This window comes from Cydia fagiglandana, chromosome 8 (assembly GCF_963556715.1).
Source record: "Cydia fagiglandana chromosome 8, ilCydFagi1.1, whole genome shotgun sequence".
Taxonomy (NCBI): Eukaryota; Metazoa; Arthropoda; class Insecta; order Lepidoptera; family Tortricidae; genus Cydia; species Cydia fagiglandana.
This window is the reverse complement of record NC_085939.1, coordinates 8,228,289-8,253,460: the sequence shown is the minus strand read 5'-3', so window position 1 is coordinate 8,253,460 and position 25,172 is coordinate 8,228,289. Positions and strand designations below refer to the sequence as shown.

The 25,172-nt window shown below is 35.2% G+C and overlaps 1 protein-coding gene across 2 annotated transcripts in view; it reads right to left on the bottom strand.

The window, feature by feature from the left end:
* Nucleotides 1-4,491: 4,491 nt before the first annotated feature.
* LOC134666597 (nose resistant to fluoxetine protein 6-like) overlaps nucleotides 4,492-25,172 on the bottom strand; it is a 47,257-nt gene continuing 26,576 nt past the window's right edge. The window contains exons 2-13 of one of the 2 annotated variants that reach the window (XR_010098525.1): nucleotides 16,730-16,902; nucleotides 15,977-16,170; nucleotides 14,594-14,876; nucleotides 13,285-13,448; nucleotides 11,567-11,735; nucleotides 10,718-10,911; nucleotides 10,377-10,502; nucleotides 9,829-10,034; nucleotides 9,364-9,506; nucleotides 8,767-8,878; nucleotides 7,723-8,198; nucleotides 4,492-7,595 (exon numbers count right to left, since the gene is read on the bottom strand). Coding sequence is in view for 1 of the 2 variants with exons in the window: in XM_063523810.1 (XP_063379880.1) it covers nucleotides 8,113-8,198; nucleotides 8,767-8,878; nucleotides 9,364-9,506; nucleotides 9,829-10,034; nucleotides 10,377-10,502; nucleotides 10,718-10,911; nucleotides 11,567-11,735; nucleotides 13,285-13,448; nucleotides 14,594-14,876; nucleotides 15,977-16,170; nucleotides 16,730-16,902 (1,850 nt within the window). In the remaining variant the exon portion in view is untranslated. Of the gene's footprint in view, nucleotides 8,199-8,766; nucleotides 8,879-9,363; nucleotides 9,507-9,828; nucleotides 10,035-10,376; nucleotides 10,503-10,717; nucleotides 10,912-11,566; nucleotides 11,736-13,284; nucleotides 13,449-14,593; nucleotides 14,877-15,976; nucleotides 16,171-16,729; nucleotides 16,903-25,172 lie in introns of both variants that reach the window. The other variant, XM_063523810.1, reaches the window with a different exon arrangement.

Below are 25,172 nucleotides of genomic sequence, written 5' to 3'. Positions count from 1 at the left end.
GTATGTTTATAATAAATCTGTTTTCTTTTTGCCATTTTGAAGTATATGTATTGCTCTATGTTATTTGTCAATTATGTTTTTAATCATAGACAATTGTCACATGTTCGTTTAATGATAGATCTACACCCACGCAACTGCATGTCATGTTCTTGCGGTTTATTTTTATAACGCCAAGATCTAAATTTGACTGCTAACTCCATCTTGCGTCCAGTAGAAGAATCAAAGTATTGTAGAAAAATAAGAATGCAGTTTACTCTATGCCGTAGGATCCCCTTTTGAATGTCATAAATCCAAATATGGCAGCCATACCCATCGACAAAAAAGTCTAGTTTCATTGACAGTTACGATCACAAGTTGTCAAATGTAACAACTTGTGATACATTGTGATCCTAACTAGAGCTGGGACACGTTGGCAAAATGCGTACCAAAAGTACGTTTCTATGAAAATACCAGTTTTACGTGTACCACCCCAAATAGGCAATTTACGTGTTTACCGTACTTAAGCGACTTACAAATAAGGGTTATTTATGCAAATATCGACTTTTCATTAGTAGGGATCTGACGTATCGTGACGTTTTGAGTCAAGGCCATTAATCAAATGACATATTAACAATGTAAAAATTATTTCCATTATTTTTTGATCCAACAGACACCCAGACGACTGTCTATTAACAAAAAAATATTTTACTTAAAGTAAAGATAAGAATGGAGGTACGAGGTGTTGGCAACTTCATATTTGTTATATTTCGAAAAATAGAGTCCGTGCTTTTAAATACTCGACAAACAAAACGTCGTCCATTAAGAAAAACCTGTCCCAAAAACTATTTCAGTACAACACCCCCACCTCTAGTGTGGATAGAGTTCACTGACAGGTGGTGATTGTACGCGATTCCACAAGTCATGATTTATCCGCATCAACTGGATATCCTCCTGATACGTCAAATGTCCGTTCTCGAATACACCCCCAGTATAGTGTCAGCCGAAGTGCATCAACTTAGCCAATGGCCTCGCGGACTTTTCCAACGATCAGTCTTGCTCTTATCAAATGATAGGCTGTTTTTATTGACTACGCGAAAATAATATAAACCTTTCAACCTTAACTGCCAATTGAATGTGGACAAGTTTGATAGTGGTAAGTGGTAACTAATACAAATGACGTGTTATATGTATAAGGTAAGGTAGCAACCTTATTAGTTGCAGATATTTATACAACTGATAGTACTTGGTTCCTGGAGTATATTTAAGAGCCCTTCAACGTGCACACTAGCGCCACAGCTAAATAATCGTATTTATTTAAATTAATAGTTTTTATGTTGCTGGATTCGTCGATCTAGGAACTTAAAACAAAAACGACCGTTTTGTTTTTGGACGCATAGATTGACAAATCCAGCAAGAACAATTAGTTTGATATATTCAAAAGGTACTTAAATACACAATACAGTACGTAGCGGCCCCCTTTTTTCAATATCTTTCGTTAAATTTAAATAATCACGATTATTTAGCTGTGGCGCTAGTGTGCACGTTGAAGGTATCTTAAGTATGAAACATAGCTATTACCATGTTTTTTGGAGAAAACTGAAATACAAATTTGCTATGTAAAAACACCCCGTTAATGTGATTACCCTGTTAATGTGATTGGTATTAAATGTGAACTCATTGACCAGATTCTAGTACCTCTTCTACCTAACACTTATCTGTCTGGCCACTTCATCCTAATAATCTTTTGCAGTTTTCCCGCCGAACCATAATGAAATTAAATATTTTGTTCGGTAAATTAAAACAAAAAAATATTAATTAAATATTTTTAACATACTTATATTTGAAGTTAATTGTTTTAAAGTATCATCTGTAAAAATATCTGCAACTAATAAGGTAGAGCACCTTATATAGTAAGCTGTTTAAAATTTGAATTCCCGTCCAGTACAGTAGCATGCACCCTGGATGCACTGTCCTCCGTCACGACCGGAGCCACGACAGTCGCTTGCGCAGTCCGAATTGTTACAGGCGGCGACTGGAAACAAACATAATTACATAGCTACTTACAAGGAAGAAGGAAGATTCTTTTCTGCTGAATGTTCCTTCTTACTGTATCCTATGTATTCACATACCTACAGTCAGAGCAGAAAGTACTAGTCAAAAGTAAATGTAATTCAAATTAGATAAGTGGGCATTTCTATTTTAGATTTTGGTTTTTTATATTATTTCCATTCACAATCACGAGCTCTTTCGATTGTAAAACAAAAACAAAAGTCATACAAATTTTCGTTGTCCGTTTTGTTACGGTCATAGAAGGTTGTATTGAAAACCGTAACCAAACGGACCAAAAATTTTGGGGACAAGTTTTTTCTCAGTCAAAATAGAAAATGCTCGTGATTTTGAGCAGAAATATAAAAAAGTCCCAATTCTAACACAAAAACCTTTGGTACAACTTTAAATAGAACTGCCCAAGTATGAGATTAAATGCAGTCTTGGAGAATGTCGCCATAACTACTTATTTACTTCAAAAATTAGAATAACGTTCTACTATAAGAAAAGTGATTTTAAAAATAATTTTAAAGTTTATAAAAAAATTAAAACAACAAGTAAGTATGAGTTTCTAGAAAATTCTACAAGAAATAAAAGCAGTTGGAGACTGTTGGAAATTTTCTCATTCAAAAGTGTAGGAATTTTCAGTCATTTTTGTAATGTGGACAATTTTACAATGTCAGAAACTTTCCGTCGACTAAAAAGTAATTTTAAGATAATTGATGCAATTTAAAAATGTTTTACTTACCGGACATCGCCAAAAATGCTGCAATGATGAAGAAAAGAAGCAGGTATCCCTTCATTTTACTTTTACTACAAACCTCCTATATGATAATCCCGATGCACCCGAATGTATTCTGATCGGAATGTTATTACAGCTTTCTCGTCTTATAAGCAAAACTGTAATCTCAAGCAACAAACTTTTATTTGCAGTAGTTATTCACTGAGTTTCAGCTATTTGGTTGAAGTTTTCATTTAAATAACAAAATAACATTATAAACAAGTATTAAACTCTATTTCTTTGCTTTATTGGATACCTATAACAATTGCTGTTATTTTAAAAAAATGTGAGATATTAAAGCAGGTTAGATTTGACTTGGCCAGTTTTCATTACATCAGTCATTTTATAAAGTTATTCAACATATATATTTTGTAATTCTGATAAAAACTGGCCAAGCCAAATCTAACCTACTTTAAGATCACACATTTTTTTAAAATAACAGCAATTGTTATAGGTATCCAATAAAGCAAAGAAATAGAGTTTAATACTTGTTTATAATGTTATTTTGTTCCTATTAATACATATTTGGATTTAGCATAGAACTTGGCACTCATTTAGATCTCCATTCTTTTTGCGGCGAACCCCACAGCCAAGCATAATTTTTGTATTGAACTTGGCTCTCCTTTTTTACATTTATGTTTTTGATGGGATATCAATACTTTTTGTAAAGAAAACTAGGCAGGTATTGAGATTTAATGTTTTTTCTTGTGTTTCCGCTGCATGTTTTTTACTTCTGCTCTTTGTATTAATTATGTGGTGCCGCGCGCCGCCAACGACACACCGTTGGCCGGTTGTTTAGCGCATATTACAGGATTTTTGTATGGGGACCCCCCCTATTTTTAACTTTTTTTATTTTTAGATTTTTTCCTACGCTTACACACAATTACCGAGCTGGATTCCAAATTTCATCCTTCTAGGTCATCTGGAAGTAGGTTAGGTTTAGGTACTATATGTCAGTCATAATAAAAAAGAAATTTGTATGGGGACCCCCCCTATTTATTAACTTTTTTTGTTTTTAGATTTTTTCCTACGCTTACACACAATAACCGAGCTGGATTCCAAATTTCATCCTTCTAGGTCATCTGGAAGTAGGTTAGGTTTAGGTACTTATACGTCAGTCACAATAAAAAATGGTTTTTTTGTATGGGGACCCCCCCTATTTTATAACTTTTTTATATTTTTAGATTTTTTCCTACGCTTTCACACAATAACTGAGCTGGATTCCAAATTTCATCCTTCTAGGTCATCTGGAAGTAGGTTAGGTTTAGGTACTATAAGTCTGTCAGTCAGTCTTAAAATTTACGACTTTTTGACCTTCATATCTTTATAACCGTTTGAGCTAGCTTCATGAAATTTGGGCTTCGAGATGTCCTTATGGATATAATTAAACACACGTAGTTTTATGTGTTTACGTTAAAGATGTTTTGAGTTATAGAAGGGTCAAAAGTGGCACCAAGTGGTTCGTGTAATATTACACTTGGCGCTGGCTAGCCAGTTCCTTTGCTTGAACTTGGCTTGACACGCTGCCGCGTGTCTAGATTTGATTCTAGGGCCGCTTTGTACATATTCATAGTTACAAGTAAAGGGAATGATTAAATAAGCCGTGATTAATGGCTTTTATGATGCTAGCCAGGTACAAAAGTGGGCTAGACTTCAAATTAAGTGTACAGTCAGCTGCCGCAAAATTACAATGGTAACTTATTTATTTCACATATACATATAATAATAGATAAGTACATTTCTCTTATAAAACCTAATTTGAGCAAATAAAATTACTATTATAAGATAACACGAACATTATTAACCTATGTATTTGTTTACGAATTGGTTGAAACACACTTTCATCAATTGAAATGAAATAATAGTGTTTTGAACATTCATCTGACAATCTGCCGTATTCGAACTTCAAGATATTCACAAGAGACGACACGTACTAGATCCTTTCGAGATACGTTATAGTATAGATATCAACTAGTTCTCTTTTGCAGCGCAATTCGGGCAACCAATGTTACTTTTACGTTAGATAGATTAAGATATCTATTAGATGTGTCATATCCTGTGGAAATCGTTCAAGAGTATCTCCAGAATCGCGCAAATGTCAAATTTGACAGGTTAGATCTTAAACATATTATCGTTATCGTATCTTGGTGATGTGTAAAAGATATCTAATAGATATCTATTTCAAAATCCGAATTGGGCCCAATATATTTTTCTACCGATATAATAAGGCTGCAATTACTATAACTAATCTGACAACAGTTTTAAAGAAACTGTTTTTTTAATTCGAGCCCAGGTATTTCTATTTTTTTTTAATCTAGGTTAGTATCTCTATACATAGTTTATTTTTTGTTACCTCCAAAAAACAATATGTAACAATATTTTAAGGCCTAATGAAAATTGGCATACCCCCTAGATATTTTAGGAAGAATGTAATAAAACATCCCAAACAAAATTCGTATAGAAAAACATAGTTTAGCGCGGCGGGCGGCCTTAAATCGACTTTTGCGGTCGTGTATGAGGAAATAATGAATATTCATGAGAACCCTAGGGGAGGATTCCGTAAGAAATTGTCAACGTAATGGGAATTAGAGGGTGATTTACGACAGATATTCTTAACCCAGTCACTATACTGTTACAGCCATTCATTAAGTCTGGATAAGTTGGCAGTAAAACTCGTTAAATTAAATTTAGATTATAGTCAAACTATGTGTAGACTAGCAGACGCGTCAATAAGCCTAAAATTATAATAATATATCCACATATAGAAATGAAACACCCATTACAGAATTATTGAATTTTGCAATAATTACCGAAATTAACACCTTTTACAATCGTACAGGTATACAGTGTGAAAAGATAAGTCGGTCCCTGGAGGAAAACTACCTTAAATCCTTAAGCTGGCTCATTTTACTTAAAGGAGACATTCCTTTATTTTTAAAAGAAACCAAACTGCATTCATGGATTTTCTAAAACTCGCTTGCCTCGGCCGGCAACTCGGGAATCGACAAAAAATTCCGTTTCATTTTAAAAATAAAGGAATGTCTCCTATAAGTAAAATGAGCCAGCTTAAGGATTTAAGGTGGTTTCCCTCCCAGGACCCGACTTATCTTTCCACACTGTATATTACAGGCATACAGGTATCAATACCTGTTAGGTACCTAATGTTTATAAATAAAAATAAGTACTTAATATGTACAGACAGGTGTTTGGTTCTTGCAGGTACGAATACATAGCTTTATAATCATAACATTCATGAAATACTTACAGCATTAGGTACATTAAATACGTATTGTAACACTGTAACCATTATACATACTTTTTTTAATTATGAGTTTACACTGTAACTAAAAAGGTACGTACTTAATTTAAAAATGTTCGTTCAATCGCATTATACTACCATGGCTATTCAAATTATAAAAACGAAATTAGGTAGATATTTCATTGGAATATTTTAATTTAAATTCGAGTCAGAAAAATCAGTGTTACAAATTATTAGGTTTTATATTATTATTAGGTTTTATATATATAAGTAGCTAAATAAATTAATTAATAAGGGCAATGTTCGCAGAACACAATAGACCTCAATAGGTACTTAAGTATGAGTACTAGTTTACACTAAACTGTCTTGTCTAAAAGTACTTACCATTCCTTATGTTTACAAGCCTACACCTCGATTCTTACGTAATATTTTTGTGTTTCATTTTGTAGAAATACTTTAGCCTATAGCATTTTACAGTACATCTGGTGCTCCATTACGACACCCTGTGCTATAATAAGCACATTACGTAACTACGTCGACAATTTAAAGGGCCATATGTACTGTAAATAACTATTACTTGCTCCATTCTTTGGATCCAACATTTATTACTAACAAATGAAACCAAAGTCTAGATCTAGTCTACAGTTAGCACACGAACCTCGAGCATTATCGGTAATGGTATCGGTAGTGATCCAAAATACTCGAGCCTTTTAGTTCTTTTTTAGGGCTCGCCACATCTCTTGACGCCTAAAAGGCTAAAAGCCTATTTTACTAATTAAATAAAAAAGGCTTTTAGCCTTTTAGGCGTCAAGAAATGAGGTGCTCTAAAAAAAGAGCTAAAAGGATCGAGTCTTTTGGATCACCTGATAGTGGGTGCCCGCGCAGTATAATCGCCATCAGATATATGAGAGCGGCCGAGGTGTTCACAAAATCAGAACACACACTCTAACGCCTTGACAATAGAGGCGTGTTCAGATATTTGTGAGCACCTTGGCCGCTCCGATATATCTGATGGCGACTTGACATCAGCAACAGGCATGTGGGGCAAGCAAAGCGGCCCTTAAAATTCCTCGGAGCTCATATGCAGACTGTAACCCCCTTATTCATAAAGATTTACTAAAGTTGACAAGCCGATAATAATCGTGTGTCCCTTTCCAACGTATTGGTATGATGGAAAGGGACAAACGATTATTATCGGCTTGTCAACTTTAGTAAACGTTTATGAATAAGGGGGTAAAATATTAGCTAATAACCTTTTCATTTTTAAAGCAAAGGTAACAAATTTTACTACTAATAATAATATAAAATGAGTTTTGGATTGGTTCGAATCCAATCACCGTATAAAAATATAAAATACCAGTTATTTCGTAAGTATAAAACTCAACTAAACCCCTTCTTGTATTTTATTGTAGGTATTTATTTTAATTAGATAAGAAATTTTATTAAATGGTGTCCAAATATAATTAAATTTTCCTTTTTAGACAATTATGTGTTTTATGTGTTTTTGTATACTCAAATATGCAAGAAGGGCTGTACAGTCAACGGTAAAAATATGGGTGTAGACAACTTACTCAAAAATAGGTCCCATAGTTCTTAATTCACTGACATAAGAGTTATGGGACATATTTTTGAAATGATTTGTACACCCATATTTTACCGTTGACTGTACCTACTTAAGCATTCTGCCTATACGTACCTACTTAAAGTATTTTCTAGGCGCCAACGAGCGCCGAAACATGAGGCAACCTAAATTAAATACTAACTTAAATTTATTGCAAATCTATCGGCAAAACTCATTTACATTAGGTCTCTTTCAAAGTAGGTAACATTTGTCTTTCACATCATTGCTATGTTGTGCCCCGTCACGTTTTGTCTCGTTTGTCGCTTCTCTAGAACTTTAATATAAATAACTAAGGTAGTATCTTCATGATACCAATCTACTTGCAGCTTACAATGTTCTGACACTTTGCTTGCACTTTTTTCCCGGGCGCTACATTCCGTTCAGTCATTCGATTATTAATTTAATTAATTTACACATTAACTATTGCTACGTTTCTAATTTGCTTTGACTAGTGTTTCTCGATAACTGGTCTTGTTGGTTTCTTATAGCGTTGTCACTTAAAACTGGCCGAGCTGAAAAAGAAAGAAACAGAACTCATAAAAATCAATAGATGCATTAGTATTAAAAAAAAATTATCTCTTTAAAGAAGAGGAAGTTTATGTACGTATTTAATCTAGTTATTAGTAATTATAAGAAGAACAAACAAATAGAGCACAAACACAAAAAAGGTAGATTTTTTTTTTATTAGAGATAAATCACAATCATATAGTATTTTGATCCAAAAGCATCGTTAAACCAGAATGATTTGTCTCGATACTCCATTTCGCAGTACTTAAATATACAATAGACACTTAGAACCGAGCTTAGAACACATGTAATTCGTATTCGTAATAATATAATATATAAAGATTTTTTTTTTATTAAAACCTCAACTCTAATCGCTATGGGAGCGATGCATAACTGCTTCTAACATTTTTTTCTAAAATTCGAATGCTGCCAATTTTTCCCGTATGGTTAACCGCTAGAGGTTACGTAAAACATTCCTGGCTATATTGAGTAAAGTTATTATTTATGTAATAAAAACGCATATGGTAGTCAATGAACTACCTTTTACGTTCTACTATTAGTACTTTTACTTACCAAACATTCTGAGAAGAATTTTCTCGATTCCATGAATGGGTGACTCGAAGCTCAGGCAAAGAAGTGTAGCCAAAAAGAACGTCAGTATTATGTGGGATATGGCATTAGCCACCTGAAATAAAATAGTTTCGCAAATTATATAAGGTTAAGCGCCAGTGTTTGCATAAGTATTTCAGTTAACAAAAACACTATTAGGGCATTATGTTGTATGTAAAATTTAAGCCCATTAGACTGAACAGGCTAATATTTTTAGACGAAAGAAGACGAGGCTTGCTGGCGTTTATATCACGCACGCACGCACGGCTGGTTTCCATCCTTACTTGGTAGATATTCCACCAATTCGCACGAAGCGCTTTGCTTCCACTTTCCTTATGCGCACTGCCAAGGAATGGAATTCCTTACCGGCGTTTATATTTCCGTGTTCTTATAACCCGGCAACCTTCAAATCAAGAGTGAACAGGCACCTTCTGGGCGAGCTCGCTACATCGTAGGCCACGTCTACGCCTCGGCTAGTCTGTGGCCATGAGTAAGCCCATTCATAATAAAAAAAAAATATCTATGTTCAAGCACGTAAAGAAACATGAAGCAATATCTTACCACAGTGAAGAATGTTATATGTAGTGGATGCCTCAGCTGCCCCACATAGTACAACTCGACGACTCCGTTGACGAGGTAAGCGCAGAAAGTAAGCCGAGACAGCGGTACGAGGAATTTCCATGACAGCAACTTGCCGAGATAACCTGTGAAAAGTTAAGAAACGTATTACATAAAATAACAATTATTTAGTCTTTAGTTGTGCAGTACAGTAGTCCTGTTTTATTCAACAATGATCGATAGGAGAAATATGCATCCTAAGTCTGACTATTTGAGCTATATCAATGACTAAAGTATAGCCGGCCAAAGAAGTTTGTCAGTAGAAAAAGGCGCGAAATTAAAATTTTCTATGGGACGATAACTCGTCATGTGATAAGAATGGTTTTTTCTCTTTGGACGTGATATCTATATTCTGGCCAATTTTACATATCGTTGCTAATAACTTTACGGTTTGTAAGGTAGTCTCACCTCCGTTGCCAGTAGCGCAGGCAGTGACTAGCCACCCGTTGGCGATGCCCCACGCGACCTTATGCAAGGAGATGTACGCCGCAGCCTCTATGTTGTTGTACTCGTACCAGTCTTGGTAGAATACTGACACGCTAAACGTGGTCACCGTCCCGAGGATTATGCTTGTCGTCCATGCGAACACTTTGAATATGCGAGAGAATTTGTAACTGAAAACAAAAACACGTCACGTTACTCTTTACCTCGCATCATATTATTCACCTAATTTCATTCATACGCTTGGCATGAGCATTTACAGAAAATACACATTCATTCATAAATGGGGTTGTGCAGTATAATTTTCAACTATTACAAACGCTTCATTTAGTTAGGTATTATTGTTTAGATTGATAACTATGTTTTTTTATCCAAAAATGTCCAATTGATTCCTAATAAATAGACTAAATTATTCACGCATCACGCGTCACTTATAGTTAGAATCCAAAGTTTGATTTATCTACGATTATTTACGACTATTAAGAACTAAAAGTGATTCAGGTATAGGTACTCACTCATTTTCCTGTATCCTGTGCAATATATAACCAGTAACCAAACCCATGAAGTACGTGGTCAGTTTCATGTGGGTCTTGACATATTCCGTCTTGAAGTAGAAGTTAGATACGATGTCAGTAAATTCTCTGAAACACATTGTTTAAGATATTAAATGGCATAAAAATACACAATAGATACAAGTAGATAAACGAGTAAGGCACCTCAAGAAGCTATTGTCAAGATACATCATGGTTTCGAGCAGAAGGCTCCTATTACCTATCTCCGAGGTATTCAGAACTCTTATTTTATTTTTATTCTCAAGCTTAGGTACTATCGTTCGGTTGCATTTTCATAAACTCACTTGGCATAGAACAACAAAGTGGGATCCAGATTGTCCTTATACGTGATAACAGCAGGAATGACGACGGAAACGATAATACTGATGGCGAGGAAGATGGGCCCGACGCGGCGCCATCGCCACAGGCTGAAGATGAAGATAGGCGCCACGAAGAACAGCTGAGTGTCCACGGAGAGGTACCACGATTGGAACATACACTGGAATAGAAACGACATCTTAGCGCTTAAAACAAGATTGTACAATACTTTATATTTAGAATTTTATTAAGATAACGCTCTTGTCCTACTTGGAAAGAGTAAAATACAAAAAACCATTGTCTATATGCCCATTATTGAGAAAAAGTCATCAGCTGGTAAGTATATTAGAAATTATTGTGAAATTATAGCTAGTCAAAGTTGTTTTGAATATACTAAGCTCCTATTTTTTGAAATCTATCCAAGCTCCTATGATAGTGACTTCAATTAAGACCAACATCTACAGAACTTGAATCTTTAGCGATAGGCGGCTGTGTGCAGTGAATGTCTGAGGTAGGTTGGGTGATAGGTCGTTGTTCAACTGTAATAATTTAGTCAATCTTATAAATGTATCATACTGTTATCTAAATGTAAACTTTCATGGCGCATTAGTTATACACTGTAATGTCATGTAATCGTGTTTTGACGTGATAACGTCTTATAAATCGATGGACACAGGGAGCATGCATGAAAAAGTGTCACGTTGTGGACAGATCTCCATGGTAACGTTACGTAATGTAATGGTAATATGTTTTCTAATGACGTTATCACGCAAAATTATGGTCAGTAAACCGACTTTACAGACAATCTTTTTTATTAATAAATAAATAAATCTTACCAGATGATCAGTGTTGACATAGTTGTTGATATACAGAATGTTCGCCCACCAGGACGTCATGCATCGCTCCTGCTCTAGTTGCATCCTGTCTTCCCAGAGAGGACCCTCTCCGATCTTCGGCAGCCACGTCATGTAGAACAGAATCACCACGGCATACGCGGGAGTTACTCTATAAAAAATAAATTGAATTCATTCATTAATTCATAAGTTTTCTTTGTTCTTTGCCGGTCTAGAAAGACCGGCGGCGTCTTTGGTACTGGTCCAATCTCTAATATTTTTACTCCATGTTGTTCTAGGTCTTCCTATACCTCTTTTACCTTCAATTATATTTTTCAGTATGTCGTATTTACTATTTCTGTAGATAAATTGAGTACTCTTTTAGTAAAATAGAATCGCCTCATCGAACCATAAAAGCTGATTTACTGTTTTCTATACTACTCTCGTTAGTAATACTTCTTTACCACATATTTGACTTGAAGAAATTGTTAGTAAATTTTTCTACTCCAGCACTCTTATTTGTAGATTAAATAGTCATTTAATCTGTCTGGCAGTTGTCAGTGAGATTTAAATCAACTTCATAAGAAGTACGGGGCCGTTAAGTAGGTAATGAGTTTAAAATAAATTACAATGATCAACGTGCGTCTTGCCGACGTGGGATTCGTTATTTTTTTTTTCATTGTGATTGAAATATGTATGTATATGTATACAATTTATTAAAAGAGACATATATTCATATCGTGTATGTACTGGAAATATGTTACCTAATAAACATCTAATAAACATAAGTATGTAACTGTAAGTGTGTAAGTATGTGACTGGTGACATAGATACATCTAAACGTCCAACTAGAGCTATAAGAAGGAGAAAGTAATATCTCACAGAAAATACTGGTAAAATTAAAGCCCGCACTTTAATTGGTTCTCAGCTTGTGCACTAAACTCGTAAATGGAACAACATTCAGGATAACTATGTACTAGTAGTTAATTGGCCGCGTGAGCGACATCAAAGGCCGCGAGCACGCGCCTGTGAGGGTTCGCCACAAAGGACTCCCATTGTTTATGTAGGCGCACCACGTCAAACACATGTTTACACTTTTGCACCTTATTCACTTGGAATAAGGAGAAAAGTGTTTACATTTATATGACATGGACCTCATCTAGTTTACCGAACTATAATTCTGAATCATGTTTTTGGGATTATGGTAACATTTGTTGTGCGTTGAATAACTAGCGCTTGTAATCACGCCCTTTGTACTTTCTATTGTAAAATGCTTCAAATGCCTGCTACTAAAACCACAGCACATAAAGCGAAGGCTACCAAGTATGCTGAGTTCTGCGAGGCTTTCTAGACGTCATACACAAAGGAAAAAGTCTGACATAAAAATTAAAAAAAATCTACTACGGCATAATAAATTCACTAGGTTACTTACAAAGGTTATTCAAAAATTTTCAATATCATTTGAAATTCCTTTATCTCAAAAAAGCTGAAGCGGAAATTGGCCCGATTCAAAATTTTAAAATACGTCAATAGATGTAGAAACTATATGGATTAGATATGTCAGTGTCAAATGCGACATTTTTCAAACAAAAACGTCACTTTTGACACTGACACATCTAATCCATATCGTTTCTAGACGTATTTGACGTTATCTTAAAGTATGAATAAGGCAAAATGTCTTGTTCCTGTCAAAGAAGTAGTCATTTGTTAACAGTCCTTACCTAATGTACCGGAAGACCAATATCGGTATGACGTTGACCTTTCCCTCCCTCTTATCCAGCTCGATCAGCAGGAGCCGGCAGAACAGGAATGCGCTCAGGAACAGGAAAGTGTCCACCAGCAGGGAATTATTTAACATGAACGCGTCCGCTGGATGACGCACCAACTGAAAGTAAAATAGGTGTTGTAAATCACTGCAATAGGGTATTTGACTGTATTTAAAATAAATTATTTTACACCATGCATAAAATAAAGCACCAGATGATTAATAGAAAAACGTGGACAGCAGTTATTTTTAGACACAATTTCTATTTATAAACTCGTATAAAACTATAAAGTGTAGGTAATTTGATTGTGACGTCACATGCTAGTGTTTCATATAAATTCTATAACTTAAAAATCTTTTTCACGGTCAGAAAAAAGAAACTGGTTTGACTAGTAGTCAAATACCCTATAGGAACGGGCCGTTTCGAACTTTAAGATACGTTAAGTAATAGATCTAGAAACTATATGGATTAGATATGTCAGTGTCAAATGTGACGTTTCTTTAAACAAAAAAGTCACTTTTGACACTGAAACATCTCATCCATATAGTTTCTAGATCGATTGATTGACGTATCTTAAAGTTCGAATAGGGCAGATGGTCGCATTAAAACAAATAATTTGTGGTGTAAAGCGTGCACTTTTGACCTTATCTTACGGGCACTTAAAAATAAATTTCCACGAATTCTTTGCCAACCAGTTTGACCGGCTAGCAGCTTAATCACTAATCGGGGTTAATGACCCGGGTCCAGGGCGTTATAAAGGACGGACTATATATTAGTAGGTACCTACATAAGTTACTTAAGTGCCTCAACTTAGCTCGTGTTATTGAAAGAGCTTTATGTAATACGGCCCACTAAGGTATTAAGTATTAGGTACACTTAATATTCGTGGCTCGTGTCAAATTTTGTATTTACTTATTTGATTGTTATATTTATGCCCAAATAACCAACAAAAATCTATATTTTATATAAAAAAAACCGGCTAACTGCAATCTGAAGTCGCGCCGCGAGGGTTCCATACCATAACACAATATTCATAAAAGTCCGGCTGACGTGGAGCTGATCTGATGATGGATACAGTAGGTGGCCATAGAAACTCTGTGATAAAAAAACGCAACCTAATTGTGTTTGGGGTTATTTGAATTGTCTCGATGGGTATTAGTTGCTTGTGGAATGAAAAGTACCTACAGTCAGCGATAAGCTACTACTACATACTTTCAGTAAGCTTGTACCACATTTAAGACAAAAAATTACAATGATATCTTACCCGGTCCCATGCCTCAGCGTCCATCACAGGTCCACTGGCGATAAACAAACACGCATGCCCAGCTATGATAAACACCATGGCCAGGGTCTTGATGCCCGTCACGCACTCCAACCCCAACGTGTGGTTCTGCTTGCACGATATCAGCTTCTTCACATTGTGGATGACGGAGAAGGAGACGACCAAGTTGTGGACTACCGACGTCTTGTTGACACCCCATTTGATCTTGTAGAACTCGTAGATTGTGCTGAAGAGCAAGATGGCTGCGAAGAATAGGATCACCGCCCTGTAATCACAAATTAAATTTTCAGTTTGGTAGTAGGTACAGTCACCGAGAGCGCTGGTGGCCTAGCGGTATTAAGAGCGTGCAACTTTCAATCCGGAGGTCGCGGGTTCAAATCCCGGCTCGGACCAATGAATATTTTCGTAACTTATGAAGGAAACCGGACGAATCCCAATAAGGCCTAGATTCCTCTCTGGGTTGGAAGGTTCGATGGCAGTAGCTTTCGAAAAAACTAGTGCCTACTGCCTACGTCAAATCACGGGATTAGTTGGCAAAATTCCGTGATAACGCAAGGAAGAAGAAGAGGTATGTACCTACAGACACCACACGGGATTGTGGTGCCATTTAGGGTTCTTGCTAAATTGGAATATCTATAGCGTAGTATTGAACAACCAATTTAGCTGGGACCCTAAATGGCGCAACCGTCGCGGAGCGTGATGGTATGTACAACGAAATGTACACGCGCTGGAGCAGTCATAATGGGAAAGATGGTTTAGTGAGACCGACTATAATTTTAACTCTGAACATGTCGTCTATTTTAACGATACTTTGATGCCCGCTTATCATCAGGCGTGGCATAAAAAAATAGTTTGAATGAAGTACAAGTTCTAACTGATTTTATGGTAATGGTGATGGTAGGTAGCAGTATTTTTGTGGTATTATGGTAATTACTAGTTTTGTCTGCTTAGGAGTGTACCTTGCGCGCCTAAAAAAAAATTAAATTATGACAATGATATATTGTTTTATGATTAGTATGACTGACAACTCATTGCGGATCTATTAGTATGGAAATTGTATGAAAAAAACAAAAGACCCGTTTTCATTGCATATTTGTTTTTATTGCTAATATGATTGGTAAAGTTACCTACCTAATTAATTAATGAAAATCTTTATTTTCAGACAACTATTGGCCCATAGATAAAAAACACACACAATTATGGCTGCGATGCAGTTCGCAACCCCGCAGTGTCAGGGAGCCGGCCGCGGAACCGTCGGAACTTAACACTCTTCAGCCAAAACTCCTCCTTGGTGAAGGTCGCTAAATAATGATGATGCTGGGCGCACTTGCACTCAATTTTAGTAAGAGCGAATAAGATACTCACAAAAAGCCGACATCCAAAGACGTGACGGTCAACGGTCTTCGAGTGTAGCAGTCTCTCTCCGTGACTTGAACACTGGTCCTGTTTCCGACCGTATGAGAGAGGACGCTGGACACGAAGCTATTAACAGATTTAGCACTGCAAGCGCTGGGCACACACACTGCCCAGCGGAGGGTCTCTCCACGGCCGGTTCGAACCTAGAAAAAATCGTAATGAGTGTTAACCAATCACATAATTACTTGGCAAATTCAATTATGTCGTCCATGTCCAGTTTTGTTTTAGGACTGCGTTTGAAGGCGATTGATAGTGAGATTGAATAGCGGTTATTTAGTTAGCCAAATCAAAATTATTGAACGCAGGTATTTTTTGCATGTAATACTGCAAAAAAAACTCAACTCTAAGCTCTATACAAAAACTCGACACTAACAACGTATAACGTCCTTTATTATTAGATACCACTGATAACTAGGGGATTCCGAGGTGAGTTTTGACAGATGAGAGTTGTGACATTGTCGATTTTTTGGAATCTATAAATGACTGTTAGCGAGCTCGCAACAGTGTGCGTTTGTTAGCTCGTCACTTGAACTAACAAACGCGCGCTATTGCGACCTTGTTTTTAGTTAATAGATTCCAAAAAATCAACGATGTCACAACTCTCCTCTGTCACAACTCACCTCGGTCTCCCCTACACCTGTAGTAATAAATAAAGGCGTTCGCAAACTACCGTCTGATTCAATAAATTGAATAAGGATATACCTTTTTCGCTTTGTGCTTCTTCGGCCACTTGATGGTCGCCAAACAGTATTGCCCCTCGACGGTGATCCCGCCATCAGTAGAGTCGTCGATGGCGACGCACTCGTCGAAGTTACCAAGGTGGTAGGACGAGCCGAAGAGCAGGCCTTGAGGGGACTTTGCCGACGCGTCGAACACTGGAGATAATACAATCAAGTGTTAGTAAGTTTATGTGTATGTACAACCATGTGATTCATGGTATTCTGATTTCACAATTCAAAGTTAAAGTTCAGGTTAAAGTTTTGATATTATTATTTTACGACCTTGACACGACTCGGCTCGTAGTCGCATAATATCAATATCAAATATAACAGGTTTTAAAATCGGGAAACCGCTCCTGTATATTTACAAAAAATAATTAAGTAATACAAAAATAGAGCGGCGGCTAGGATCGTATGCCTCTTTGTCACGAATTTAATACATACGAAAAGTATAACTCTGTCTGCACTGGATAAAAACCACAAGTGAAATTGGAAAATTATTAATATACATATTATATTCAGAAACGGTGGTGGGCCGCATATAGGCTAAAATATTATATGATTAAGGTAATTCAAATAGGCACCTCTACATATTTATAAAAGTTGTTGTACAGGATTATAGTTTATTAGCTATCTGAGTTTACGAAACCTAATAGTATATTTTCATTTTATATAAATTGTATATGTTAGGACCTTATGACGTCACACGATATAGATATATTTTTTTCAATAACTAGTATTTTGTATTGTTTGCAAGTTTGATTGTGATATTTGTAAGAATATTATTAATGTCAAAGTATGCACGCAGCATGTCATTATTTAGGTTAGGCATTACATTAAATTTGTACATCCGCATTTGCGGATAAATAGTGATCGAAATGTATTAAAAGTACCACCTGTATTTATTACCTGTGTTATACAAATAAATTTCTGATTCTGATTCTGATTCCTAATTTATATAAACTGCTGCAAACCTAAATACTGTGTTTGATGATCAAATACTTGCCTACAAGTGCTGTTTAAGTATTATGGTGCGGTGTTGGACTACGTTCGAGTGCACTTTAGAAAAGTCCACACCGAATTGGCGTCATACATCCCATGCCACGTAAGCGGTATTTTTACAGATTGTAAAATGTTAACTTGATTTGTCATATCGTTAAAAGGAATAGCGAGTAAAGTTTACGTATACCTAGTATACCTAAGTAGATAATACTTAGGTATCTTAAATTAATCATTATGTGAGAATATAAAAAATAGCATGCGAAGCTGTTTAACAATAAGTACCTAATAATTCTAGGTGCATTCCTGAGCTTAAGGGTAACATTCCATTTCCAACGATAGCTGCACTACTGTCAATTTTACTATGGAAATTGACAATGACAGCGACGCGTTCAGTACCGGTAGTACAGCTGCGGTTAGAAATGGAATGTTACCAGAAATTAGTTACTTTTCGAAGACACCGGTATTCTAATTAACTTTATTTTGGAGATAATCAATACCTTTTTTATCTAATAAGGCCCCTACAAGCGTGTACATTTGCCTTAAGGCCTTTTTACATATTGATTAGTGTTTAGCATGAGTTCATATACTTGTTTCTAAATGGGAGTACTATCTCGGACGATCGATGCTCGAAATTATATTGATATGTCATAGTTTTCAATTGTTTGGTTGAGTTAAATATAACGCCAGTGTTGCAACAACGCTATAAATGCTTCAAACATTACTTTTCCTGAAGAAAAAAATATAAATTTTCGAAAATTAACTAACTAGGCCATGTCATTTAGTTTACTTATATGTACTTAGCCATACCCCGAACCGGTTATAGCATTAATTTTCTACTTTACGAATTCAACCTCACTTGAATGTCTGTACTACATGTGTCACATATTAAACGCTTCGCGACCCGAGTTGAAACTGCTCTGACAATGAATCCTAAATTTGTTCCTTGCTGGCGCTGTCAGCGTTGCCCGCAATTCATTTGTTTTACACTTACATACCTATCTATTGGTTGAATTTGCCCGGAGAATATTTATCATGGCCAAATGACTAGGCTTAGGTATATTTAAGATTAAAGCATTTACAATTTTGTTTATAAGTACATATATAAAAATCAACGAGTTCTGTTAATAGGAGTAGGAGGTCGAGCACGGGCGCCGAACCGTATTATCGTATTATACAGGGTGATTCAGGAGACGTGAGCAGGATTAACACTGCGAATTTCGTAAATTATAAGCAACTGTTTCCTATCAGTATTAGTGAGGTTAACGTTAATTTTCTAGTCGTGTTGAAAAAAAAGATATTAATTTATTTACAACATGGATGGTCACCCTAACATTAGAATACTAAACTACCGATATTCTGTGTCAAATTGAATGTCCACTGTCATCACGGTCTGGTTACTTTTGAAAACTCGTATCTGACTCAGGTTTGACATTTTATTTTCTTCGTAAAAGAGGTTTTATGTTTATTAATCAGGTCTGGTAGGGTGACCATGATTGTAGAGAATTAAATTTGCCCTCACCAAAAAGTTGAAAAATAGGAAAAAGTGTGGTTGTTTCACCTAAATACGACGGTGATCGATCAATTATCAGTTACTGAGTGTGCAGGATTAGTCCTGCTCATGTCTCATGAATCACCCTGTATACTTATGCAAGTTTGACATTTAACAACCCTGTGCTTGCGATGAATGAAAAGTTCCGTCAGTTCCACCTTCAAATAGTCTGTGAATATTGGTGTTTTTGTAGCTCCTAAACCTTTTAGAAATTTATTAAAGCAAGTACATTTGTTTGTCTCTCAAATTGAATACCTACAATCAAATTAAATATTTATTTTTTGTATTTTTCGCAGAACTTGAAATTCCTGAATTCCTATGCCTGCATGATTTTAAGTTCTTGTGAGCCTAATTCGCCTTAAAATGATCTCAATTCACCCTATATTCAGCGCTTTTGTCTGTATCTTTTTAACTTCTTATATACGGCCCTACATATCATTGTGCTCGGACAAAAAGAATAAGTCAGGCTCAACGTTACGGAAACCATTACGTCACGTCAATGAGGACCGCAAAGACATTCCTTTGTTTAAAACAAAGAGCATTGATGGATGATCGGGAAAGTTCCCTGGTCATATATCTGGTGCGAAATCCCATTAGAAGGCGGTCATTTGCTAGTTTTTTGCTAGAGTTATATTCTTAGATATGAGGTAAATTACCCTATACATATAATATGTGTTCATTAAAGTGATTGGAATGTTTAGGTTACACGTATCTCATTATAATCAAGGACGACTGCATTGCAGTAGGTATTAATTTCAAGAGGAGGCTAACTTCTAAATGTACTTTTTTATATAAAAGTTAAATAGACATATTCGATTTCATAAAATAGATATTTACAGTTTGTATAATCCAAATGGAACAGTGAGGGATACTTATAAACTAAGACATTAGAAAGGTTTTAAGAAGTCCAGGGGGCCAGGGCCGATTTTCCATAAGTAAAAACGCGTTAAACAATCCGAATTCGTTTTTCTTTTATTTTAAAGGGCATTATCAAAGAAAAATTCAGTAAGTTACTTACGTACTTTTTTTATAATTTCATTATCTAATTGAAATGACTCTGAGTAGCTAAATAAATCTCCCTTGCACTTGTTAATTGGTGCAAGTGCGATGCATAGGGAGTAATACCATGTCAAGTATTAAATCAATAATAAAATATACTATAAAAGTAGTGAGTACCTATCTAGAGCCGTGGACAAAACATGTCCATTCTATTTAGCTATATGGACTAATCCGATAGATAGGAATAAATCCGCTTTTCGAATACGCAGCGCTGATACATCTATAAAAAAACTATTTTCGTATTTTCGCATTTCAAAATAAGAGTCTTTGCTCACTAGATTGATGGTTTTTTTTTATTATTCATATGCCATAAATTGTATGTGTACATGTTGATGTTAGGCAATACAGTGAAAGTCAATACAATTTTACCCAGTGTATGTATCTACATGTTAACTACATATACTTACTTATTAACTAACCGTTTATATTATACCGTTTAATTCGTGTAAAAATAATGTCCTATAATACGTAATCTAAATCTAAATCTTAAATATTGCTTAAGGCTTTATTCGCATGTAGGGTTGCTTTTGTAGCGTAACAGATGTAGATATGACACCTATTTAGGTAAATACGTATGAATTTAAATTACCCACGCTTTTCTTTTCCATTTTTACAGTTTTTCGATTTACAACTGCGGACGAGGCAAAAAGGATTTAAACGGATGAAAAAAATAAAAAAAAATATTTCTCACTCACAAAAACGAACTATGCGCACGCTAAAGGTAGGAGGAGCTTTGAAAAATTTATTACCTTAATGATAACCGGCAAAGGATTAAATAGCCTCCAAGACTAGAACTGCATAAAGTCACTAATTCCAAAAATAAACACGCACTTTAATTTTAATCGTAACCCTAGTCTAACCAGTAATTTGTGTAGGGCGTTGAGTAAAAAGTACTAATTTTACCAAAAATATGAGAAAATTGTAAATCTTAGAGAAACTCGAAAACTACTGGTGTCAAGGCTAAGTTAGAAGCAGATACGGAAAATCGCCATCCGCCGATTGCCTTATAAGACCCAAATGACATCACTGAGAAGCGCGTATGAAGGCACATACACCTTTAAGGTATTTGCTATTTTTGCCAAGCATTGTCTATTAATTCAAATGCTTATTCAACTAGCGTACTCATATGTTAAAATAGTACATTACTCGTCTGTAAAAATGTATAAGAACAACCTACAGAATACCAATGTACGTTTTTTTACTCTTGTTCTGCCTACTATATGTAATAAAAAAAAATAAAAAACGAACTTTATTTTGACCTTTTTAATTTAAGTACTTTTAACAATGTAAACGTAACAATGACGTATATATGTTGAATGAATACTTACGAGTAAGTAGTTCTTAAGTTAAGATAGTAAGCAAACAAGTCAAGCTTACTTAATGGGTCTGCTCAATAATATGAAAAAAATCTATGAGTACCGTTCAAATATACACGGTGTAACATGAGGAAACCGAATAGTTTTAACCACGCATTTCCGAGGTCAAAAGGAGTAAAAAATGTAAAATGAGAGGTCAATTTCGCCAAAAAATTTTTATTTTGTTTTAAATTTTTTTTAATGTATTTGTACATAAAAAATAAATGTTATTGGTAAACTTGTCACTTAAAATTGATTTTTACATTTTTTTTCGTAGAACCTACTTTTTGCAAAGTGTTACTTGTCACTTTTTGACATCTATCAATAATGGATATTTAGACTACGTCCCATAGCAGCAACATCACCATCAAAAAGGCCTTTTACACTATGTAACAATAAAAACTTGTTTTTCTTTAATTAATAATATCTCTGAAACTAGGCGAATTTCAAAAAAGTTTATAGGACATTTTTGTCTCTAAATATGATCAGGAATACGCTGTTAAAATTATTCGGTTTCCTCATGTTACACCGTGTATAGGTCTCAAAGTTTTTAATATGCTTACTCGCCTAAACAAATTATATTATATTATAAGTATGTAGATACTGTTGTTATTGTTTTAAGCATATTACTTCAACCACGCTGTCTTATGCACTTTAAGCCACATTACATTAGTAGTCCCCGCTTGCTCGGCCTTGGCGCCCGTCGCGAATGCCTAAGCAGGCATTCGGGAGCTGAGGGTCTACCGCGAACTACGTTCGACGTGCTGCCACTGTGTCGCACTTGTAAATTCGTACGTAAGTGTAACATAGAGGCAGCACGTCGAACGTGATGGGCTACCGCGAAAACCGAAATTCGTAAATTGCGGGGATCTTTCTTTTTTACTCCAATGAAGGCGTAATTAAAGTGACAGAGAAAAATGCCCGCAATTTGCGAACTTCGATATTCGCGGTTATAGCCGTGGTTCGCGGTAGGCCCTCTGCTGCATACATGGCTACTGGCAACCGTTCGAACCGTGAATTCAAATCGCACCCGCTCGCCGCGTGGTAATGACCCAAATTGTGTAATTTTACGCACTTTATTGAAATCTTAGCTCTAAATCTATAACAATATTAAATATAATATTAATATTGTAAAGAAGCTATATTAAGGATCCAGATGATACTTGACGTGACGTAGTTCCACATGACCTCACGCAAATATAAAAGACGCCCACTTGATAGTTTCAGGAGTCTTATCTTATAATATAAGTACAGTTGTTCGTTTACAAAGGATATAAATCGTAAGTCTGAAGCGGACATTTCCTGGTTGTTGTATAACTTTTCGCAATCTGATTGGCTGACACACATTGGGATTGGTTGCGAATTAGAATTATATTATAATATAATTAATTAATGTAACCGGGTTTCAGGCATTTGACCAGCAAGATGTAAAAAAAAGTTACGATAAAGATGATAAAATTGATAAAAAATATACTAACTAATAGCCAATAAAATATATAATACACTTTTTGTGTCTCCTTAGCTCAAAGTGTGTATGTATAGACATCAAGAACTAACAAATCAGGGGGCGTATTGAAATTCTAGAAATATAAAACTGAGGAAACGAGATGCATGATCCTGATATGAATAATTTCTTTGTAGTATTTGTAATTAAATTGTAAATAAAAATATACGTACCTGTAGTACTTATATATGTAGTTGAGTCAATAGTTTAACTTTAGTTCTTTCAACTGAACTTTGAACCCGCTAAATTCAATAACAACAACAAACCACTGCCGTATTCGAACTTCTAGATATTCACAAGAAACGACACGTACTAGATCCATTCTAGATACGTTATACTTTAGATATCAACTAGTTCTCTTTTGCAGCGCAATTCGGGCAACCAATGTCACTTTTACGTTAGATAGAGTAAGATATCTATCAGATATGAATTGGATCTCTAAGTCATATCCTGTGGAAATCGTTCAAGAGTATCTCCAGAATCGCGCAAATGTCAAATTTGACAGGTTAGATCTTAAACGTATCGTTATCGTATCTTGGTGATGTCTAAAAGATATCTAATAGATATCTATTTCAAAATCAGAATCGGGCCTCCAGACTCAAAAGTTGCATAAGGTCAATGATAATCGCTCCTTGAGAAACATAACGTCATTATCCAAAAAATGGGGTTTTTGAGTTAATAACGCCATCTAGCTCGTATGATCGTAACGCACGCAATACGAAGACACCTATCGCCCTAGCTCTATTAGAACCGCCAGAGGGCGCTAATGTCGTTATGGTGAATAGAGGGAATAGGTGCCCGTCTCATGGTCTCATTGGAGACCTTATACATCTCTAAGGATAACTTGATAAACTATATAATCTTATAGTTCTGACACCTAGAGACATTTACACCTCTAAATATTATAGATTTTTTTTGTGTGTGTTTTTTTATCTGTATTTTGTATGTAATTCGACATTAAGAGACCATATACATCTCTTAGTAATTGTAATACGTTAGATTGAATTGTTAGTTTTATTTTATAAAATTGTTGATGTTATTATTTTTGCTTTTATGTAAATTCAATGTTGACGTGTAAAAGTGCCCTTGTGGCCTATTTGCTGAATAAATGTTGATGTTTTGATGTTTTGTTTTGATAGGAACAATGTCATTAAAGGGAAGTAAATTGTATTTTTTTGCTTAGTGACGGTTTTCTATGAGATTCAATGGTAAGTACGTCAATTTACATAAGAAATAGTGTATCTATACGTACTATGTCACTTTAAACTTATAATATGGTATCAAAATCAAAACTCAATTTAAAGCAATATCGTACTTTTCCCTTTAAGGACACTTGTACTTTTGAATTTAATAGAATAGAATAACGTTTTGAAATAAGTAAAGTGACATTATACCTATAATGACGGTTTTGCTTAAAACTTAAAGCCATAATGCTGACTAAAAATAAAAACGTACTGTTCTTTTACTTTAAGTGACATTGTGATTTTAAGAAGCTGACAGAAGTTTTAGCAGGTCGATCGTCATTATCTGTGTAGTGTCAATATGCTAGCTTAGTTTACCATAGCGACAGTTGGCATGCTTAAGTGAAAAATGTCGTTTTAAGCTTAAAGCCACTACAGCTGGTACAGAACGCTTATAACGGTGTGGTTAATGAATGTCATTCGTTGTTTAATGTCACTGTGTTGTATTTTTTCTATAAGGTTCATAATAGAGTTGTATTATGGGTACCTACTAGACGACTATTTATAATTAGATAGATATAGCCACATTACGAGCCCTATTGATCTAACTGTGGAACTAGGTTGGTATGTGTAAGATTCCCATATTTATTAATTATAATATAATATTATTTATGTGCTGTGTGATACTTTTTCATTCATCAAAATTAGCAAGTTATTTTTGTGATGTCTGTTATGTTCCAATTTTATTTCTGACAAGGTGACACAAAACACACATT